The sequence below is a fragment of the Meleagris gallopavo genome, chromosome 6 (genome assembly GCF_000146605.3).
Source record: "Meleagris gallopavo isolate NT-WF06-2002-E0010 breed Aviagen turkey brand Nicholas breeding stock chromosome 6, Turkey_5.1, whole genome shotgun sequence".
Taxonomy (NCBI): domain Eukaryota; kingdom Metazoa; phylum Chordata; class Aves; order Galliformes; family Phasianidae; genus Meleagris; species Meleagris gallopavo.
Genome location: NC_015016.2, coordinates 29135929 through 29156053, shown reverse-complemented (window position 1 = coordinate 29156053; position 20125 = coordinate 29135929). Strand labels below are relative to the sequence as shown.

The 20125-nt window shown below is 38.6% G+C and overlaps 1 protein-coding gene across 2 annotated transcripts in view; it reads right to left on the bottom strand.

Annotated features, from left to right (window-relative positions):
• Window positions 1–19722, bottom strand: part of ABCB5 (ATP binding cassette subfamily B member 5) — a 39680-nt gene extending 19958 nt beyond the window's left edge. Inside the window, exons 1-15 of one of the 2 annotated variants that reach the window (XM_010712758.3) lie at window positions 17811–19722; window positions 13698–13765; window positions 12571–12658; window positions 12412–12457; window positions 11347–11500; window positions 10892–10958; window positions 10475–10666; window positions 9185–9356; window positions 8064–8188; window positions 6926–7103; window positions 6326–6439; window positions 5438–5548; window positions 2928–3053; window positions 1579–1782; window positions 526–696 (exon numbers count right to left, since the gene is read on the bottom strand). In XM_010712758.3, the coding sequence (XP_010711060.1) occupies window positions 526–696; window positions 1579–1782; window positions 2928–3053; window positions 5438–5548; window positions 6326–6439; window positions 6926–7103; window positions 8064–8188; window positions 9185–9356; window positions 10475–10666; window positions 10892–10958; window positions 11347–11500; window positions 12412–12457; window positions 12571–12658; window positions 13698–13749 (1800 nt within the window). In that variant the 5' untranslated portion in view covers window positions 13750–13765; window positions 17811–19722. Of the gene's footprint in view, window positions 1–525; window positions 697–1578; window positions 1783–2927; window positions 3054–5437; window positions 5549–6325; window positions 6440–6925; window positions 7104–8063; window positions 8189–9184; window positions 9357–10474; window positions 10667–10891; window positions 10959–11346; window positions 11501–12411; window positions 12458–12570; window positions 12659–13697; window positions 13766–14516; window positions 14916–17810 lie in introns of those variants that run through there. The other variant, XM_010712757.3, reaches the window with a different exon arrangement.
• Window positions 19723–20125: the final 403 nt, after the last annotated feature.

Sequence of the window (20125 nt, the reverse complement as noted above, 5' to 3'; positions counted from 1 at the left end):
AAAGGAGCAACAGATTATAGTAACTGGCTCTGCTTTATGCTCTGTGTAGGGGTCTGAGGTGCACTCAGTTTCTGTAAAGAAAGAAAATGGCTCAATTCCAAGAACTTTCTGAAAATTATGAAACAACTGTACAACAAAGAACCAGTATGAAGAACACTATACTACACATTGCTATTATTCAATCTGAAAAAGGCCATTCAATCCTCATGCCTTGCCTTCATAACATGCTAACCATATTTCACCAACAAATGAACAACTGACTTGAAAAGGAAGCAAAGGTTCTAGCTACATGAGTATAAATGTTTTCTTTTTAATGTTATTGCTAATTACTATAGACAACTGAAATGATTCCTAATTAGAATTGTTTTAAATTCCATTTTAACCCTAAGACTGGGGTTAAATCTAAATTTTGTTTTCCGGTTTTCATGATTCCAATGGAAAGCTGCTCTGAAAACTGTATGTTAGTTTTTAATTGCTACTGCACATTTTTATGGTCACTGACAGCTTCAATAACACGACCCTTACCTTATCAAGAGCTGCTTGAACTACATATTCACTTTGAGTATCTAGAGCGGATGTAGCTTCATCCAGAAGAAGAATCTTTGGATTTCTTGCCAGGGCACGAGCAATAGCTATTCGTTGCTTCTGTCCTCCACTCAGCTGAGCCCCTCTCTCCCCTACCATGGTGTTAAATTTCTGAGAAAAAGGTTAAAAAAAGAAGTTGGGACACCTCTAGAAACAAATCTTCACTTCTCTGCACTACTATAAGCACCCAGTTTCTAGACAAGAGATATGTTTATCTGGCTGACTTAAACATAATCAGAGCAAACACACAACTATACCCATATGCCTAGGCCTTAGCTAAGCCCTCCTACTCCCATTACACACCTGACATGTCAACATTTGAACTTATGTTTCTTTAAAGTCCCGATCTTTACTGTTTGCCTAAGAACGGTCCAAATCCTGGATTTTTCCCATGACAAGCCCATAAAAGTCATCTCTGCATTTGCCAAGGACTGTATATATATATATATATATATACACACACACACACATACATACACACACATACACACACACACACATACATACACATATTTATATATGCACACATCTAATAGGTGTAGAGCATCTAAGGGAGCTCAAAGGTGTGTATATCAACTTAGGGAAAGCTAAAGCACTCAGCTGCTAAAACCAGCCTTAGTTCAGGTCACACTTTTTCACTTTCCTATTTTCTACTGAATGCAGAGGCTACTTCTGACAAAGTACTAGATCTCTACATCTTCTCTTTCAAAGCCCAACTGCTCCCAGGCTATGTGAGAACAGCATGTGGGGTAACATAGCTTCCTTTTTCCTCAGTTAATGCATTGATATTTTTTCCAGACTTAGGCACAAATCCTTCGAGGGGAATCAAACAAAGGCAGAGTGTCCCTGAGCTGAAAGTTGCTGAAGGCTCGTAAGAGTATTTTGGGCAGTTATACCACAACTTAAATTCTCATGCTCTCTCTGCCAGAAACAAGACACCAGCCTAAATGGATCTTTCATTATTCTACTCCAAAAAAAAGTTCATGAACTCACATCAGGCAGTCGAGATATAAAGTCAAAAGCATTGGCTTCCTTGGCTGCTTGTTCAATTTCAGCATCAGAAATGTCTTCTCTGCCGTAGCGAATGTTCTCAGCTATTGTTGTTGCAAACAAAACAGGCTCCTGGCTCACAATACCAATATTTTCTCTTAGCCACTTTACATTAAGTGTCCGAATATCCCGACCATCTAAGGTGACCTGAGATTAAAAATGTATGTCAGAAGCTGAGGAAATGCGTTCTTGTTTATACAAAGTCAAATAATTGTTATTAAATACAAGGACAAAAATGGTGAAGCAGCAACAACAGAAGTTTTTGCATCCGCTGTAAAACATATAAAATGGTGAGGAGCAGCATAACCAGAGAAGACGTTAAGTTTCTATTCAGTAACTATTCAGTCTGAGAACAAAATTGGCTTAAGAATTTCCCAGCTTTCCTATAGGCTTTTTACCATGTTTACATGCCTCCATGCCACAGTTTATTGTCTTATGGTCTTTCCAGCTGTAGCTATGCAATTGCTTCTGTGGCTGTGCTTTACCCCACAAAGAAACAATCCAATTCAACTTAAAATAAATGGAAGGTCCTTTTCCTTTTCCTAGATCATTTGCAATGTTATCCTAAAAATATTTGGAAAATCAGCACAGGAGATGAACAGTAAATTGAAACAGGTAGGAATGAACAACCACAGAAATATCAAGTTTAAGAAGCTATTGTGCTGATAATTGATAACTATCTTGAATGCAGTGATAGTTCAGTATTTAAAAGCACTCAACTGGTAGTATTATTTTTCTCCATTTTGTCTCCCTCTTGGAAGTTTCTGAGAAGCATTTACCATTCCAATTGCATGGAGCAATGACGGAATGATGAGAAATGGTGGAAAGTTTTGCTGTAGTATAGCAGATAGAGAAAAATAAGACAGGAAAAAGACTACTTAAGTAGGAAAAGTCTCTCCACTTTATGACCAATGAAAAAAAAAGAAGCAAAACACAATAAAGTTTTGTTGGATAATAGTTTGCTTTAAAAAAAATAACAGTATCTTAAAAAAATGTTAATGAAAATAAATTTGAATAGATACAAGTTTATAGACTTATGGTATTTACTACTTTTGGTATCACAAAGAAGGGGAAGAATAATAATAAGAAATCAGGCCTCCAGAAAAAGATAGTTCATTTGAAGTTTAAATCATGGAAATACATACATACGAAGAGAAATGCTCAGATTTGATCAACAGTCAAAGATTCAGTCAACATGGAAAACTCACGCGTACCTTACTAGTGTGTTGTGTTGCTCCCCAACCCTTCCCCCTCCAAATCCCTTAAACTACATGACACTTAAGAGCACTCACTTCTCCTTGGTCAGGATCATAGAATCTTTGCAGGAGCTGAACAGTGGTGCTTTTCCCACAGCCACTAGCACCAACTAAAGCAATGGTCTTCCCAGTTTGAACTTTCAAGTTTAGACCTTTGAGGATCTAGAAAAAAAATAATTATATCTCGATTTCACAAATTTGATTAGAAAACAGCCTATCAAGGTAATTGTAGCAATAATCAAGGCAGTGGGAAAGGGGCATAGTTTAAGTGCTGAGCATTATCAGTAAATTAAGCATATCTGGGAATATTCTGGGGGAACTGATAGAAAAAGAGTCTTCATTTGTGCTTGTGTAGTGTTTTAGTTTTTGAAATAGGATGGCTACATACAACCTGTCTTTTGGGAATGGTTTCTCTTCTCTAGCTCTTCTAGCTACCAAAACCAAGCCTGAGAATTATTTGAGAAGATTGATAACTGGAACAGACCAAATTCATGCCAAGAAGCATTTTAAGAGTTCCCTCCAGCACGGACAATTGCATTTCAGTGCCTGGGAAAATTCCCAAGAACACACATACCTACTAATAGAGACACAGCCCTGGTATTCTAAACTTGATTGCTGTTTCTGTGATTGGTGAGATCTGGCAGCAGATTTGGGGACTTATGTTCTCCTGATTCTGTATTTTCCAATGTTTAGTTATGAATCTCGATATAAAATGTTTAGCACCTTTGAAATATTATTGCTGAGAAACAAGTTTGCTTTCCTCTATTTTTTGAATGTAAATGGCTGTTTTGACAAGGTAATAGTTGGAAAGTCCTTAATAAATCTCCATCCTTATTGCTAACAGCCTCAGAGAACTATGAACAAAATACAAATGAATGGTACCTTTGTTGCCATTTTCACATTTGGGAATATTTTACCTCAAAAGATGTCAATTTTATATATGAGTAATGCTGTGTTATTGCCAAAATATTTGGCTGCCATGGGAACTCTTTTTGTTTATACCAGGCTGATTTATAATTTTGCCTACACATTTTTGTAATGAGAGATCAAAATGATTGCAATATTCCCCTCCCTTCCCTGTGTCACAACCAGTGAGGTCTGTGTCTTCCAGAAGCTGATATCATGATACCTACATTACCAAGCTAGAGCTACATTCTGAATACCAGGCACAAATAGTTATAATCACCCAATAGTCTATTTCTAACTCTCCTATCAGGTATGGTGTTATCAAAATTAACTGGCAATTGCTGGACTCTTAAAATTCTGATCTAGTTTAGTCTACAAAGGGGAGATTACACCATGTTACATCAATTGCCTAGGAGACTACATAACTTCTAAACATCTTTGCTGTTTCTTTTTGACTCTATTAAATAACTAATGCTATTAGCAGGGAAAGTTGTTGACTCAGTAGACTTGGGAAGGATGACAAAACATTCCTTATTTTCCTCCCCTCTAGCTTGCAGGCTCAATACACAGCTTATCTGCCTGGAGAGTATTTCTAGGAAGAACAACTAATGGTCTGATGAAGGCTGCCCTGTCACCTCTGGTTTCTGAGCCAAGAGTAAAATAAAATGCCTTCAGTTAGGCAGAGAGCCCAGATCTGGATCCATCCTTTGCTGCTCTTTGTTCTGGAAAAGGATTTGATGTGTGATGGGACAGACTCCAGATAACTGAAGTGAAAAGACACATCCGAAGAAACAGCCATAGTGAAACAAACTTCCCTATCCTCGTCTGTCAGTTGGCATGCTCAGACCTCAATTGTTGACACTTGAAATCTTTATTTCTACAGGTTTCTTAATCATCAAAGAACTGTGGCAAATCATTCTTTCACCATTACAAATGTCTTCAAAGGATTACAAACTGTTGGTTTATCTCTACCATACTCAACAATACACAACTGTATCACCACAGGATTAGATCACCATGACAACGAAATAACACTGCACGATACAGTTACTGAGGAAGTTCAGCTGGCAGAGGATATGAACATTTACTTATTGAAGAGCAATTTTAACACTTGTCCAGAATAACATTTGATTTCCTAACGAATGTTTGGAGAGGCAAGATTGGATTCATCTGGAGGCACATTGTTATAAATCCTAACTATCTCACAGGTCACTTCCTCATGCAGCAAATCACACCAATTCAGAACAACCAGGAGACTGCAAAGAGCAACTCCAAGGCTTAACTGTAAGGTGTGGGAGTTTTAGTGACAAGTACTGGGGGGGTGGGAACAACAACAACAACAAAGAAAACCCTTATTTCATTTATCATCAATCTTGTTCACAGAATTTCAGAGTAGGAGCAACACATAACCTTTTCTTAGCTTTGTCCTGCACAGAAGAATAGTGCACGGGTGGTGCCAGTGGTAGTAGGTAAACAGCTTTATCTTTTGACATTATGTTTTCTTTTCTCATTAGCTCACAACCTCCCAAGATAGGAATGCATTTAGCATACAAGAAAAGCAACAAAAGGATTAGAGAAAAAATCATGGACAATGGCTGCAAGATTAAAGTACAGCAGGTACATCTGAAATTTACACTTACTGTAATATCAGGCCTGGATGGGTAACTGAAATGGATGTTCCTGAATTCAATTTCTCCTTTGAGCTTATCTGGTTTGTAGCCTTCCTTAGAACTGCTATCTATAAGCCGTTTCTGGAAAGAAGTTTTGAACAGATAGTGCTCATTACTTAACTTTGGAACTATTTCTGCTGGATACATTGTTCAGTACATAGCTGCTGGCTTACAATGCATCACACCATTGCAAAGCAGTTACAGATTATTTGCAGGATGCTGAATGCAGGAGAGCCAAATTTTAATTCTACATTTATGGTGCATTTTCAAATGCAAACAAACAAGAATTGTAACTGAATAACTTATTATCTTGCAGACAAAACACAGTGCTCAGTAGGAGTTTTACACACATTTAGAGAGGAACGATGTAGCTATTACTGTAGAAATTCCAGAGTTCTACTTGTTTTAATTATTTTATATATACAGATATCCAACTGCTGCACAACAGCAGGTTGAGATTAATATAGCTTCATTAGCAGTATTTAATTCCAAACAAACCTACAATCAAAGACCAAAACACCACTTCAGTCAAAACTGTGCATATATGCATTTAAGAAAATAAACAAAAACGAGCAGTGCCATAACTGCTTTCCCAATGGAGCAATAAACATAATATTAGAGAAAACTTAATGCACATATCAGATCACCCACCACTCATTGTAAAAATAACGAGGCAGTTTTCTTCATACGAATAGCAATATTAATTTAAGTGCTGGGCATCTATAGAGCTCATGATCTGTTTTTTTTGTTTGTTTGTTTGTTTTTGGTGGGAGGGGAGGTTGGCTTTTTTTTTCTTTTTTTAAGGACAAGGTGAAACATTTAAGTCTGGTTGAAATGCTTTTCTCTTTAGATTCTTACCTTATTGATAATTTGATATACTTCATAGGCAGCCCCACGCGCATTAGCCACACTCTCCAAGTTGGGAGCTGCTTGTCCTAGGGAAAAAGCTCCAATAAGCACAGAGAAGAACACCTGCAAGAGAGAGAGAAAAGCCTTGACGTTAATAGTGATTACAGACTCACCAAGCTGTCAAATACCCAGAACAGCTCTGTGCACCCTTTCTACGGAAACTAAATGTTCAAGTGAAAGGTGTATTTCAGTCACTCCTGTCCAATCCCACTTTTTTCTGCAATGATTGGTAACTTTTTTCACATGTGCTTTTTTGGCATGAAGTATTTTCTTTTTCTTGCTTCTACTCTTCTTTTTTTTTTTTAATAATCATCATCTATAAACAGAACTCATCTTTCTCTTTTACTCTCCAGATATCATCAGAATTAAGAGACCCTCAACATTTCAAAATTTAGTCACGAGTTTCCTACTTGAAGTCCATAAATGGTGTTAATTTAATGGACATTTCAGATAAAAGAGGGATCACAAACACTTCTTACACGTGAACGGAACTCTCTTGATTCTGCAGAATTTTTTTTTTTTTTTTTTAAGTTGCACTCTTGTACTTACAATTAACACACGACCAATGTCATAATTTTCTTGCTCCTCAGCAGTGAGCTTTGTTCCATACCAAAATGCAAGTGCATAGGATCCAAAAATAAGAAATTGGGAAACACCCAGAGATGTGTTGGTAGTAATGGATTTTTTCACTCCAACACGTCTAGCAGCTTCTAGATTAGTATCATATCTGAAAATAGATAAGGAAACCATAATTTGACATGCCATCAGATGGGTGTATCCTATGCTCTTTTCTGGTTAAGAGGTTTCTCCATCACAAAAGCAATTAAATTCTCACATAGCATACACAGTATTTTTGACAAAGGACTAACAGATATAGAATTCCTTCAAATGATTTTGTTTTGACACATGCTGAGATCATCTAATCTTGTCATTCACATTTTTAGATGACAGCACTACAGAAGGCATACTTTGAAAACATTTACGTAGCATGACTTCATCATCATGACAAAAGGAAGAAATGTGGGTCATCCAGCCTAGGTCTTCTGCTTTGCCTTTTCCAGCTGGATGATACTGGTGACATACTGTATGTACATAGTGAATATTATCATTTATTTTGCAGATGTATCTAGTAACAAGTGTTACATTTGTGATTAGCCACATTTCGCTTGTAAAAGGTAAGTTGCTAGATTCACGTGACGAGGACCAACATTGCATTATGCCAACAGATGTTATTTGCAAATCATTACAGTAATAAAAGGTAATGATGCGATTCTACTTAAGACCAGTAACCAGTGAGGCTTAAATGTTAGCCATTAATCAAAGATCAGAACAGTAGTGCATGTTCTAAAAAGTCATCTATTAACCACATGCTTGGCTATATTTGACACTAGGTAAAGACAACCTTCCCACCACTTTCATTTCTAAATTAGACTCCAGATCTCACCCAGAAGAGAATTTTGTGTCTATGCTACAGTGATAACACCAAACAGCCTCTACTGACTGTGACTAGTTATGTTTATCTTCAGGTGAGCTATACACTTACAGAAGAATAAATGGTCACCAATGAGAATCTCACTGCCTTGCCTCTCAAAAAACAAACAAAAAAACCTCAACCAAAATAAAATGAAACCCACAGTCTCACACACGTTCCATATTTTAAATACAAGTATTAGTTCAAAAAGCTTACTTTGCTAATGCCTTCTGCTGTCCATTGAAAGCCACAACAGTCCTGATTGCAGTCAAAACCTCTTCTGCCACAGCTCCTGCTTTGGCATAAGCAGATAGCTCTTTAGCTGTAAGGGATGCCAGAAGCTGGAAGTTGAAAACTGTATGTTACTGCAGCATACTGAAGTGATATGCACACTGTATTGGTGAATAAGAGCGATCAACAGCCAAGGGAAAGGACAGAATTTAGGAAAGAAAGATCATCTCCTCTGGGCCCTGAATTACTCTCAACTCCAGCTTTTCTCATTGTGTCCCTATTGCAGTTAAAGACTGCATCACATCAGCTGATGACTTAAGATGTTCTTCCTGGGCTAAGGACAGTCTACAAACTACACTGCTATGTGTATGGGATCAAGGAGGCGAGCTGTAGCTGGTTGGGCCCCCACGAAGAAGTCTGGGAACTCTACTTCATAAGGAAGAATTTAATGGACTGTAGCAATAGCACTGTTCTCTAAATAATGCGAATAAAGAGCATTTTTTCAGAATGGTTCTCAGAGCATATTAAAAAAAAATAAATCACAAACAGAGGTGTTCGGAATCTAAAACAGCAGTGAATATTAAATTATGTATGCTAATCACACTACGCTCCCAATAGTCTTCCTATCTTCTCTGAAATACTTGAAGAGGGAGTAAAAAAAAAACTATGTAAGTAACAACTTGGAAGTGCAAGCAGTAGCCATAAATGTGGCTACAGTACATGACAGGGGAAAAACTTCTCCCTGTCTGAAAGGGAAAACTATATGTACTCCATAGATGCAAATCTTAGCAGCATGAAGACTGGTAAATCATCTGCAAGAAATGTGTCTTCAGGTAGTGTTCTCCACAACAAAAATACTATGCAAGGAAGATGCTGATGCAGATCCTCCTTCTGCCACATGACGTGGAGACAGACTAGATGGATGGGAGGAATGGCATGCAAGTAAGTGCTTGGGAACCCACAGAACAACTACAGAAGCAGAAATTATATAGGAAGTGTGGAACAAACCTCCCAGCTTAGAAACAACTCTAGGTTTATCCCATTATGACCCTCCTCTCTGTATATGAAAAGAACTGTTTTTGTTTGTTAACCCCAAAAACACTTACAGTTGACCAGACTGCAGCTGATGCAGCAAGCAGTGGACTGACTGACAAAATCACCAGTGTTAGCTTCCACCCATGGACAAATCCTATAATAATCCCTGTCAGAAATGTGGAAAAAAACTGTACAAATATACAGATCTTATCTCCAATGCCTTCATGGATGGTGTTGATATCACTGCAAATAACAATAGTAAAAAAAAAAATAATAATTGTTAGCTTTCAATAATTCTACCTCTCCCCTATTTCATCCTGTGTGGCCATTTCCTAACTGGCATACTAAAACCTCTAACCGCAGCTACTGAGCAGTACCACTAGTCTCTCTGTTGCCAAAGCACAGCAGGCACCTATTTTTTAGGACTAGTTTTCTGTACTTTCTACCATTTCCTGCTGTTTCTGTGCCCAGTTACTAGGTCACTTGTGACCTAGTTTCCTTACCCAGCATCCGAATGGAGTAACACAAGTAAGCAGCCAAACTGCTTCCTCACCTCCTGTGACCCTCTCCAAACCACTCTTTCCTCTGTGCTCTCCAATACATTTCACATTCCTAATTTAGGTTACAGCCTCAGAGAAAGCGTTATCTCCATTCTATCTGAAAACCATTATTTGGAAGAACCTCTGTTTTTCCATGCATACTTCCTTTCCCATTTTCTCTTCAGTGAGTACAGACACTAGAGCTGAGAGGAATTTCATTTTGGGTTCTCTTGCACTTTTTAGGACATAGCTCTGATCAAAGCTGTCTTAAGACCCAGAAAAGTCTGAACTCGTACATATAGTCCTATTGCACCCTGGATCATAGTCCTAAAATCTAAATCCACTGAGGGATATGGAAAAGTACCAAGGACTAAGAGACATTGGACTGAGTCCAGCCTGAGGTCTGACTTGATAAAAGCATGAGTTCGTTTCCATTCAATAAAGTGTCAGAGCTTTTCAGTATTTGTAAATAGCTGAAAACAGCAGATCTGTTTGTTTAGTACTGTCTGCCACATACTTCATAAATGCTACAAAGCCCACGTCAGACAAGTAGAATACTTCATTTCACATCATAACCCTTTCAAATGCATATATCACAGAAATGAAACAAATGAAGCGGGCAAATAATAATGAGTTTCTCCCTCAGAAATATCTTAATTTCACTGTGACTGAAAAGGCTTCAGTGGTTTTGTTCATTTATTCTTTTAAAATAAAATCTCTGTAGAAAATCTTGTAAGCATTTAAACAAAAACTGTCATTTATCTTCATGCTCAGGAGGTCAAAAGCAAACAAACAAAACCAAAAAAAATATAGAGTCCTTACTCAGTAAGTCTAGTGTTCAGTGTTCCTATCTGGGTACTATCAAACCAAGCCATCTCCTGATGGAGCACTGCAAAAAAGAACTTCCGCCGAATCCTTGATGTTTGCCTTGTAGCAGCTATCAAAAATGTCCATACTTGGACGGTGCTCAGGATCAACACAGCAAAGCCAATTCCCACATAGTAGTAAGCAAACCTGTGATAAGGGAACAAAAGACCACATAACCTACTGCTTCTTGTGGGAGAGATTACACAAAAAGCAACAATAATTATGTACCCCACCAAAGTAAATACGGAAATCTGCAGCGCATTACAGTGAAGCCCTTCTGAGCAGGTAAAAATTTGGATTTCACTCAAAGGGATCACACGCATACAAATTCCCCAAATGTTCTGTAAATGGAATGACTATGACAACTCTTACTTTGTCATTTCAGCTTCTATATCTACACCTGTAGCTGGTTGGCAACTGGAATTATTTACTGAAGGACCTGTGGGGAAAAGAGTACTTATGAATGTATCATACATAAAAGATAAATTATGACAATATAGGGTTACCACTTTCAAAGTGTTCTGTATTTTCCAATTAGGGCAAGACATGTGGCAGATACACATTTATTTTTCTCTGAGTTTCTAATAGCAAGTAGCTGACAAATGATGATACAAAAGGTTGTTCGTTCTCCTCACCATCCCACACAAGATGAAACTTATTCATAAGGCACATGCTTTTTATTTGGTTCAAGTCATGACAATTGAATATGATCAAGTAATTTGCAAAAAGTTGAATTTTGTTCATCATGCACTCATTCTGACATGTACCAGTCTTAGCTCCGGTAGCAAAACATAATGGTATGTGGAGAAGTCTAATTCTAAATTTACCTTCTGACATACTTGAGTTCACACCACTTAGAACAAAGGCATTTGTCATATCTCCAAAGATAATGATCATGAGTGGTAATCCAGTACCATTAGCAGCAGCTGCGATCAAACCAACTACCATCAAAAGTATATCCACCCAATCAGCATAGCGGAACTACATGAACATTAAAGAAAAAGAGTAAAGTTATGCCTGGCAGTTCGCATATTAAATACAGTACAGCAGACATACCGAACACATTTCTATCTACGTATTCTAAAAAGCAGCAAGACTACAACTAAAAGAAAAATCAGAACACAAGAAGAATTTCGTAGTAGGTCCTGCATATATACAGTATATTGGAATTTAAACAAGAGTGAGTTATTGATCAGCACCTGGCTTGGATCTACTGGAAGACAAGATCTCTAACTGCAATTGCACCTTAAGGCTTCCTTATCCTTAAATATTTCCTCACTTTGGAAAAATAAAAAAGAAAAAGAAAAACAAACAAACAAACAAACAAAAAAAAAACAACAAAAAAAGTGAATATGAACTTCAATAGCTGTTCCTGGATGTGATTCATCTGAAATGAGAACATTTTATTCTTGACTGTGCTAAACACACTTCCAAAGTGTAAACAGACATGGAATAAACCACAGAACAATAGGAGTTCTCTTATTTTAGAAAAAGCAAGTCTGTGTGTAGAGTTACTTAGGAATAGCTGTTGGGTAGAAAAAATGGGCACAAAAACATAACCCTGGCCCTCTCAAACAGCAAGTCCTTCAGATATCAAACACAGGACAAACCCTTTTTAAACAGAGCCCAGGCAAGGGTGTGCACAGTACATATAGCCTAGATCAGCTTCAGCACAGGTAAGCCTCATATTCCAAAATCAATTCCTTGTTAGTGCTCTAAGTGCTTCCAATACACTAAGGTGAGGACTTAATGTAACAGCACCAATGATAATACTTCATAGGTCTCAGGGTTTTGGGGTGTTTTTCTTTTTTCAATTTATGAATTGCAATTAATAGGCAATCAATCAACAATGACAATGACAAAAGAAGTAAGCCACCAATCCAGGCACTAACCAGTTCAAAGATGCCAACCACCTTTTTCTCTGTCTTATCTTTTTTCCTAGAAGACACAGAATACAATTAACATAAGCTTTTTCTAGCAAAATCATATTAAAAATATAGCCCAGCACCCAATATACCCATGGCCAATCTCCTGAATTCAAGAAGTCCTACTTTTTTTTCTTGGCCTTCAACTGGTCACTTTCTTCAAGATTTTCCTCATGTTGGAAAGAAGGGTCATCATATTCTGTGCTTGTGGGATCTGCAGAATAAAAAGCAGATTTTCTTAACATAACATTACACTTTTTTTCTAGTAGTCTGTTACAGCTTTTCCTGATAATTCTTTTGCATTTCAAGCTTAAAGACTAATATTTCCTTATATTCTTGGACAGACCAGTCTCTTCTTTTTGAAGCTTCCTTTCTCTTCAATTTATCTGCTTCTCTCCTGAAGAAGCTTCCAGCTAGATTTCTGAGATAAAAACAATTAAAAATATATTTACACAGACAAGCTATCAAAGACTAAACCAACTGAGCAATGATTCAATGCTTACAAAAGTGACTGCAAAAAAGTTAAGTCCTAAAGAAATAAGCAGAATTGCTTATAGTGAAAGTTATAATTGGTGTAGGTAACATTGAATACAGGTGAGTTCACTCAGGAATCATGCGTTTGCCTGTAAAAATCATCACTATTACTTGCACTGCAGTAGTTGTCACATGTTCACCTCCTTTGTGCTACACAAGAGGACTTCTACCCCAGAAAGCTTAAAACCATAAAAGCATAGGATGGGATATAATAAATGGATACAGAAACAAATGAGAAAAGGGCTCAATACACCAACAGTTTCCCATCCAGACTATGCTTGACTGCCGAGTAGAATTTTCTGTATACAGTTTTTCATATTCTCTCATCAGTCAGTTGGAAAAGACTGACTTAGACAACCATATAAGGACTTCTACCTTAACAAGCCTGTCTAAAGAACATTTTCCAGCCCAGACTAGGACGCACCTAAATAGTTTTATGCAGGTAAATGAATGCTGTTGAAGTCAGTGAAATGATTCATGCATTAATGTATTCTAGGTGGTGGCTTTAAGTTACTGAATGCTCAACAGAAACCAAGTGGGCTGAAATCAGTAGGAGAAAAAATCAGGTATGTCCAGCAAATTTTCAGCAAGTGTACAGACTCAGATACTGTTCATATGCTGTCTCTATGGCAGTGAGGAAGGATTTATGACGCACTTTCAGATACACTTATGGAATATACTCTGTAAGTGCACATGCTGTTTGCGTGCCTGCTACTTACCAGTTTCAGAAATGTCCTTTTCTGTGAAATTTAAACTTTGATTCACTGTCATTCTTTCTTGTATGATTCTGAGATAAAGAGAAAGATTAAACAAAACGTATGCAGAAAAAAAAGAAAAAAAAGTGAAATTTCCCCCCCTTTACCCCCCCAAAAAAAAGAAAAACAAACAAACAAAAACCCAAACAACTCACCTATCTAACACCCCACAAAGCCAACCACCGAAAGTTCCACATCAAAACGTTTGGAAATAGTAGCTATTTAAAGTGTTCACATTATATCTGCATTTCTTCACATGTCACTTTATTTAAGTAGCACAATTATCTGACTGAAATATATGATAAAGAAGCACGTAATAGTGTGATTAAAGACTGCCTTTGAGGAAATCTTACTAATAGAACCTGTTGGTCTAACTTGCACCATCTCAGCAGCCTGTTTTAATAGTCTCTAGATGATCCACATTTGGATTAGTGTGGATGATCCATTACAGGATGGAAGGTTTCCATCATTAGCTTGAACTAAACTTAGTGGACAGATGTAATACAATCATGATTATCATGCTAAGGACCAACGATGCGCTCATGTATTTTGCCATGTGCCTGCTAAGAAACGTTTAGAGGTAGTCAGCAACTGAGGTGCCAGCCGTGCCCAGGCTTTACTTTATGCAGCTTAACACATACACGCAGAAACACACATGAATTTGATGAAGGCTAAAATGATAACAAAACACATAATCAACCCAACATTAAAAATACATATCTAGCTTAAGCATCCTCAATTAAGGCTCCTGGCTGTGCCTTTCTTCGTATTATTTCAGCTTACCTTTAAACCTCGTGCTGTGCCCTTTCTTTCTGGTGACCACGAGGACCAGTCCCATAGAATCCTTACCTGCCGCTGCCCGAACCCCACGCTACCGTGATTGCCAGCCCGGCCATGCCCTGTAGCTGCCTCCCGGGCGGGACCGCCCGCACCCCGCCACGGGCGGGACCGCCCTTTTGCCCGCCCGTCTCTCGGCTGGCAGGTGGAGGTGGAATTGCAGCCTGGAGGGAGAGTTCGGGCGGGGGGTTGGGCTGGCAGCAGGCACCCACAGCGAGCTGCTCGGTACGCCTGCCCGAACAGCGCTTTCTGACTTGGTTCTCACCGTTACTAACGCTGGAAGAATTTTAGTTTGAAAAAGTTGTCGCAGGGACCACTTCTTCAGAGGAGTTTCCCTCATCCCCTATTTTCAGGCACATGGAGGTGATTAGATATTGAAGAAAAGTCACTCGCCCAGGGGGAAAAAAAAATAAATTTGTAAAATCAGGCTTGTGAGAGCACATCAGATTTGGGGAATTGCTTCACTGCATTCAGTGAATTTCAACTAGGAATAAAGATACTGATGACCTTTGACTGGACCACTGAAAGCGTTTTCACTTCCCACTTCTAAGCAACATCAGGATCAAAGCTAGCTAATTTTGTTGCTGTTCTCACAGGAACTAATACACAAAAGCATTGTGTTTTGCTCATGTAATTCTCTTCCGAGAATTTGTGTTGGGTTTCATTCTAGCAAAACTAAAGCTGTTCTTTGCTTTGGGTTAACTCAATGGGCTTTCCCCCATCCCCTTAGAAGAAAACAGGTACATAAAACAGATTTTCTGTGCAGTCCTAAAATAGGGGTTCTTCCACACCCTTCCCCATCTATACCAAAGTCTGCATCATTTACTAACAGTAATGACTTTAATGTTATGAAAAATAAACTCTGCTTTTTTCCCTATCCACTCAAATACCACTGTCCCAAAGCTGAGTCTCAGTTAAGCTAGTCAGTGAGATAACTGAAGTAGTTCTTGAATCATGTTTTCAGGGCTAAACCTTATTTAGTTTCCCTCTTTAGCCTTCCCCATGGGGTTCAGGTTACATTTTACATATTGGTTGTGGTGCCCTAAAAGTACCACAGAAGCAAAGGCATTTTTAGTCTTCATTGGCTTCCACCCACTGGGACCCTCTGTATTTGCTTGGATTCCAAATTACTGTGTGTCAGGCTTGTTACTTTTTAGTACTTTCTTGTTTCATCAGCATTACCCAGGGCTTATGTTGCAGACTCAGAGTTAGGCCTGAATAACACACATCAGCAGCTGCTTATGAAAAGCTTCTGCAGTCATGAAGAATTTGCATTTACAGAATTCAACTGAAGGGAAAGAGTGGTAAACTGAAACGTTGTGCTGCCCCAGCCCCAAGGTTCCCAGCTACATGCACTATTTTCTTCAAAGGAAACAGGTTTGTTTCCTTGTTTGCCTGAGAGGGAGCAAGAACGACTTACTGTATCTGGGCTTTTTTTAAAATAGGAGATTAGCTGTTAGTTTCATAAGTGACCTATGACCTACCACCAAACTTAAAACAACTGATCAGTTTTAGCAACATCCCAGATAGAAAGCAAATGCCTGATGTGGATTTTATGATAGGCGTGGGGCTGCAGAGCACATAGATAGTATAATAAAAGTAGAAACTCTCTTGGCCCAGTTTTCAGAGCTGCTGCACAACTTATTTAAAAGAAGTGACAGTTGGTGAAGGTTTGGTGCCTTTGAAACACAAGCACTACACTACAAGAAGTGTAGAACATCCAGAGTTGGAAAGGAACCATAAGGATCACTGAGTCCAACTCTTGGCTCCACACACGACCACTCAAATTGAAACCACATTTCCAAAAGTATTGTCCAAATGCTTCTTCATCTGTGGCTTGATGCCATGACCACTGCCCTGGGCAGCCTGTTCCACTCCCACTGACCTCTGGTGAACAACCTTTTCTGAACACCCAACTTGCCACTCCCCTGGCACAGCTCCATGCCATTCTCTCGGGTCCAACTGCTGTCACCAGAAAGCAGAGCTCAGCACTGCTCTCCACTCCCTGTGAGAGCTGCAGCTGCCATGAGGCCTCCCGCTCAGCTCCTCTGCTCTGGGCTGAACAAATCAAGGCGTCTCAGCCACTCCTCATACATCTTGCTTTCTAGACCCTTTGCCATTTTTCATGGCCCTCCTTTGGACACACAGTTATAATTTTATGTCCTTATACTGTGGTGCCCCAAACTGCACACAATCCTTCAGATGAGATCAGAAGCCTTACCAGTGCAGAGGGCTCACTTTTCAAAACCTCATCAACAGTTGTTAATACACATAGCAGCACCAAAGTGACAGTTGCCATTCACATCCACTCCTCTGTGCACTGCACACAAGGTAAGAGAAAGCCTAAGACCTGCCCAGCTTAGAAAATTGAGTCCAAAAAGGGTGTAATGTGAACTCTCTCCTTAAAGAAGTGGTTGATGCCCCATCCCTGGAGACTTCCCAGGTGAAGCTGGATAAGGTCCTGGGCAACCTAATCTAGCTATGTTGTCCCTGTTCAATGCAGGGGAGTTGGTCTAGATGGCCTTCAGAGATTCCTTCCAACTCTAAGGATTCTATGATTCTAAGTGTAATTACAATTAACTGCTCCATACTTCAGTGAAAAATAAGATAACATAATCTGATGTTTTTGCAGACACAGAAATTCTGGACTAAAGGAGAAGGAGAAGAGACTCCCATCCATAGAGAAAGGAACAGAAGTAACACAAGTAATGAATAAATTGTAGTTAGAAATAATGCCCTGGTAACATCTTGGGGTCCAGTATAATAAAATACAGTTTGGAAGGGAAATGTTATTTTGCGTTTTATCCAAAATGTGTTTTAACTTTAGAAAATACTGCATCTGAAAAGTATCCTTACAATCAAACCAGAGAGTACGATTCCATGCATTTTTTTTTTATTTGTCCAGAAGCTGTTAGCAATAGGAAAGAAATGAAATTAAATACAATCATGTAATATTAATTAACACCACCCATACTGACTGAACTAGAAGAGATACCTACTCTGAAGGACAGTTATTCATAATACAGCATAATTAAAAACTAGCAAACAATCACCAAAAAGTCCTTAAAAGCACAAACTAGAAATAAGAACTCATTTCTCTAGTAAAGCAGTAGAATTCAGAGAACATAATGCATGGTATGTTAAAGTAGAAGACATCTGACTTTAATGGAATATCTCATCAAAATAGTAATCAAATGCAAAGAGGGAGTTTTATATCATACAAGCTTTGTTGCTACTTACTGATATGCAGAAGAACCAGCACTTCTGTTTGTGGTTTATTGATCCTGAAGAAAATACATGGAAGTCAGTAAATATTTGTCAATTTAATAGAGAACTAATATTACTGGAGCTGGCTGGCCAGTAGAGTGTTCGCGCTAACCCTTAGTGCCATCTCATATATATAACAACAGGAGACAATAAAGCATTGCGTGCCAAAATGAGCAAGGTCATTCAAATAAACCAAAGATATTTTTTACAGCTTCATAGTAGTTTTTCGTAAACATGTTTCTTCTGGGTACGTGCAGAAGTTCAGACCGAGGCACTCTGTTTTTGTTCCCAAGTTACACAAGCCCTTTCCCAAGTTCTAGATCAAGCCATGATCTGTATTTTTCCACACAATCTACCCCTTTATGGATTGAACTGAAACATAACTTTTTTGAAGATAGCTGATGTGCACTGCTTCCAAATCGCACATAAACAATAGTCTGTGCAGCAACTTATAAGGCAAATAAGAAAATCCAATAATAGTGTACAACCATTCCTCCACCATGAATGAAAGGAGGCTCGCCAGGTAGAGACAGAATCATATTTTAGTTGTTCTATTTATTTGGATCTTCTTCTGAGGCATTATGTGAGTTACATTTTTGAAAACATCAAGAATACATACACTACACAATCAGTGTTAATAATTGTAAGGAACCCCTTTGAACAGCAGTCAGTGTGTCCAATGTGGTTCTCTAATACAATTTTTTGTGTTCTAATTCCTGGTTGATCAGTCCAATAGCTTGTTGGGTTACATTTAGTGCTGCTGCAGTATGATTAGCTAATGCAGGTACCTGCCATTCAGTAGAGATAACTTCAGCTTGTGGTGAGAAGATAGCCATAGCATAGAAACACCAAGCAGTCCATTTATATTGATGTCTGGTGAGAAAGGTTGGGCAATTCGTTTGTGGTTACTTGGAATGTATTGCACTGGGTACATAAAGCCAACCCCAAGTACATCATCCAGTCTAGTTAGATGATAGGTATGGCCAGCAAACCCACAAAGAACCTCATAGTATCATATGCTTAAAAGACTTATGAGGACTCTTATTCAACGGTTTAGGTAAGGTAATATTCTTACATCAGAGTTGGGTAAAGCCCCCAAATACACATCAGTTCAATCAGAAGAGTTTCATTCAACACAACATAGCATCTAGAGTCATACCCTCAGCATTAAAGATGAGAGCCAGCCTACATCATCCTGTATACTGTGGGATCCATAGGGTGATGAGGTTGCGTGTGGTTCCACAATCAGACTTCATTCATTACTTTGGAAACTGTTTCACTGAAGGACACCCACCCATTTCTGCTTAAAGTTCTATTCTACTGAAGAGCTTGGTTCCACTGTGTCTCATTCAGGCTAATGTACCAAGATAACCCTTAGCTCGCATCTGTGGGTAAAATCGTATAGACCCAACCATCAGTCTCGTGAACAACATGGGTTATACGAGTTGCCCAGTCAGTAAGTACTTTAGCCATGGACCTTAAATGGAATACTAGCAAAAAATCCATCTTCCAAGCTAATATACAGTCAACATTGCAATCTTGTGTCAATACTTCTGCTTGAAAAGGGTTATGACCAGATTGGTTTTATCAGACTCTTTGTCCTGATACTGGAGGCTGTACAGATGTAACTGGTGACATAGGAGGCACCTGAATCTATCATAATGATATAATCAATATTCCTTGTACAATAAAAATTGGTGTGTTGACAAGCATTTTGGTGTGTCAGATACAGAGCACCTGAGGGATTACATAATTTCTCTTTTCCAATAACATAGGAGCAAGGAGGTTGCATGATTTTGGCCTTCCTTGAACCTCCCATGGTCATTGTACTATGTGGTTAACAAGGTCAAGGTCAACAGGGGCAGAGAGCAGTAGGTTGTTCATGATAACAATTTGTGGCTTTATGTGTTTTTCAATTCATGTTATCTGTATCCAAAGTGAAGTTCAAGTAACTTGTAGTATGTGTTAAGCCCTGGGTTAGCCATTTGAGGTCTTTCATTTAAGTCTCTTAATACCCCATGCAGCCATGTTGTCTACCCCTTCAAGGATTGAGCGTCAGCCTGAATGGCTGTTCTTAAAATGCCATTATAATTTTCTATAAGATCTGCTCTGATAGGATTGTATGATAAGTGGAAATGCCATTAAATATTTTTATCTTCAAAATATGTGTATATGGGCTATTATCATTCATGTACTGATAATTTTGTTCTCAGTTAAGCAGGTCCAGTGCCTTCTGGGCACCACATTTTGTTCTCTTGCAGCTTCTCCCTGAAGGGGAGGAATAGAGG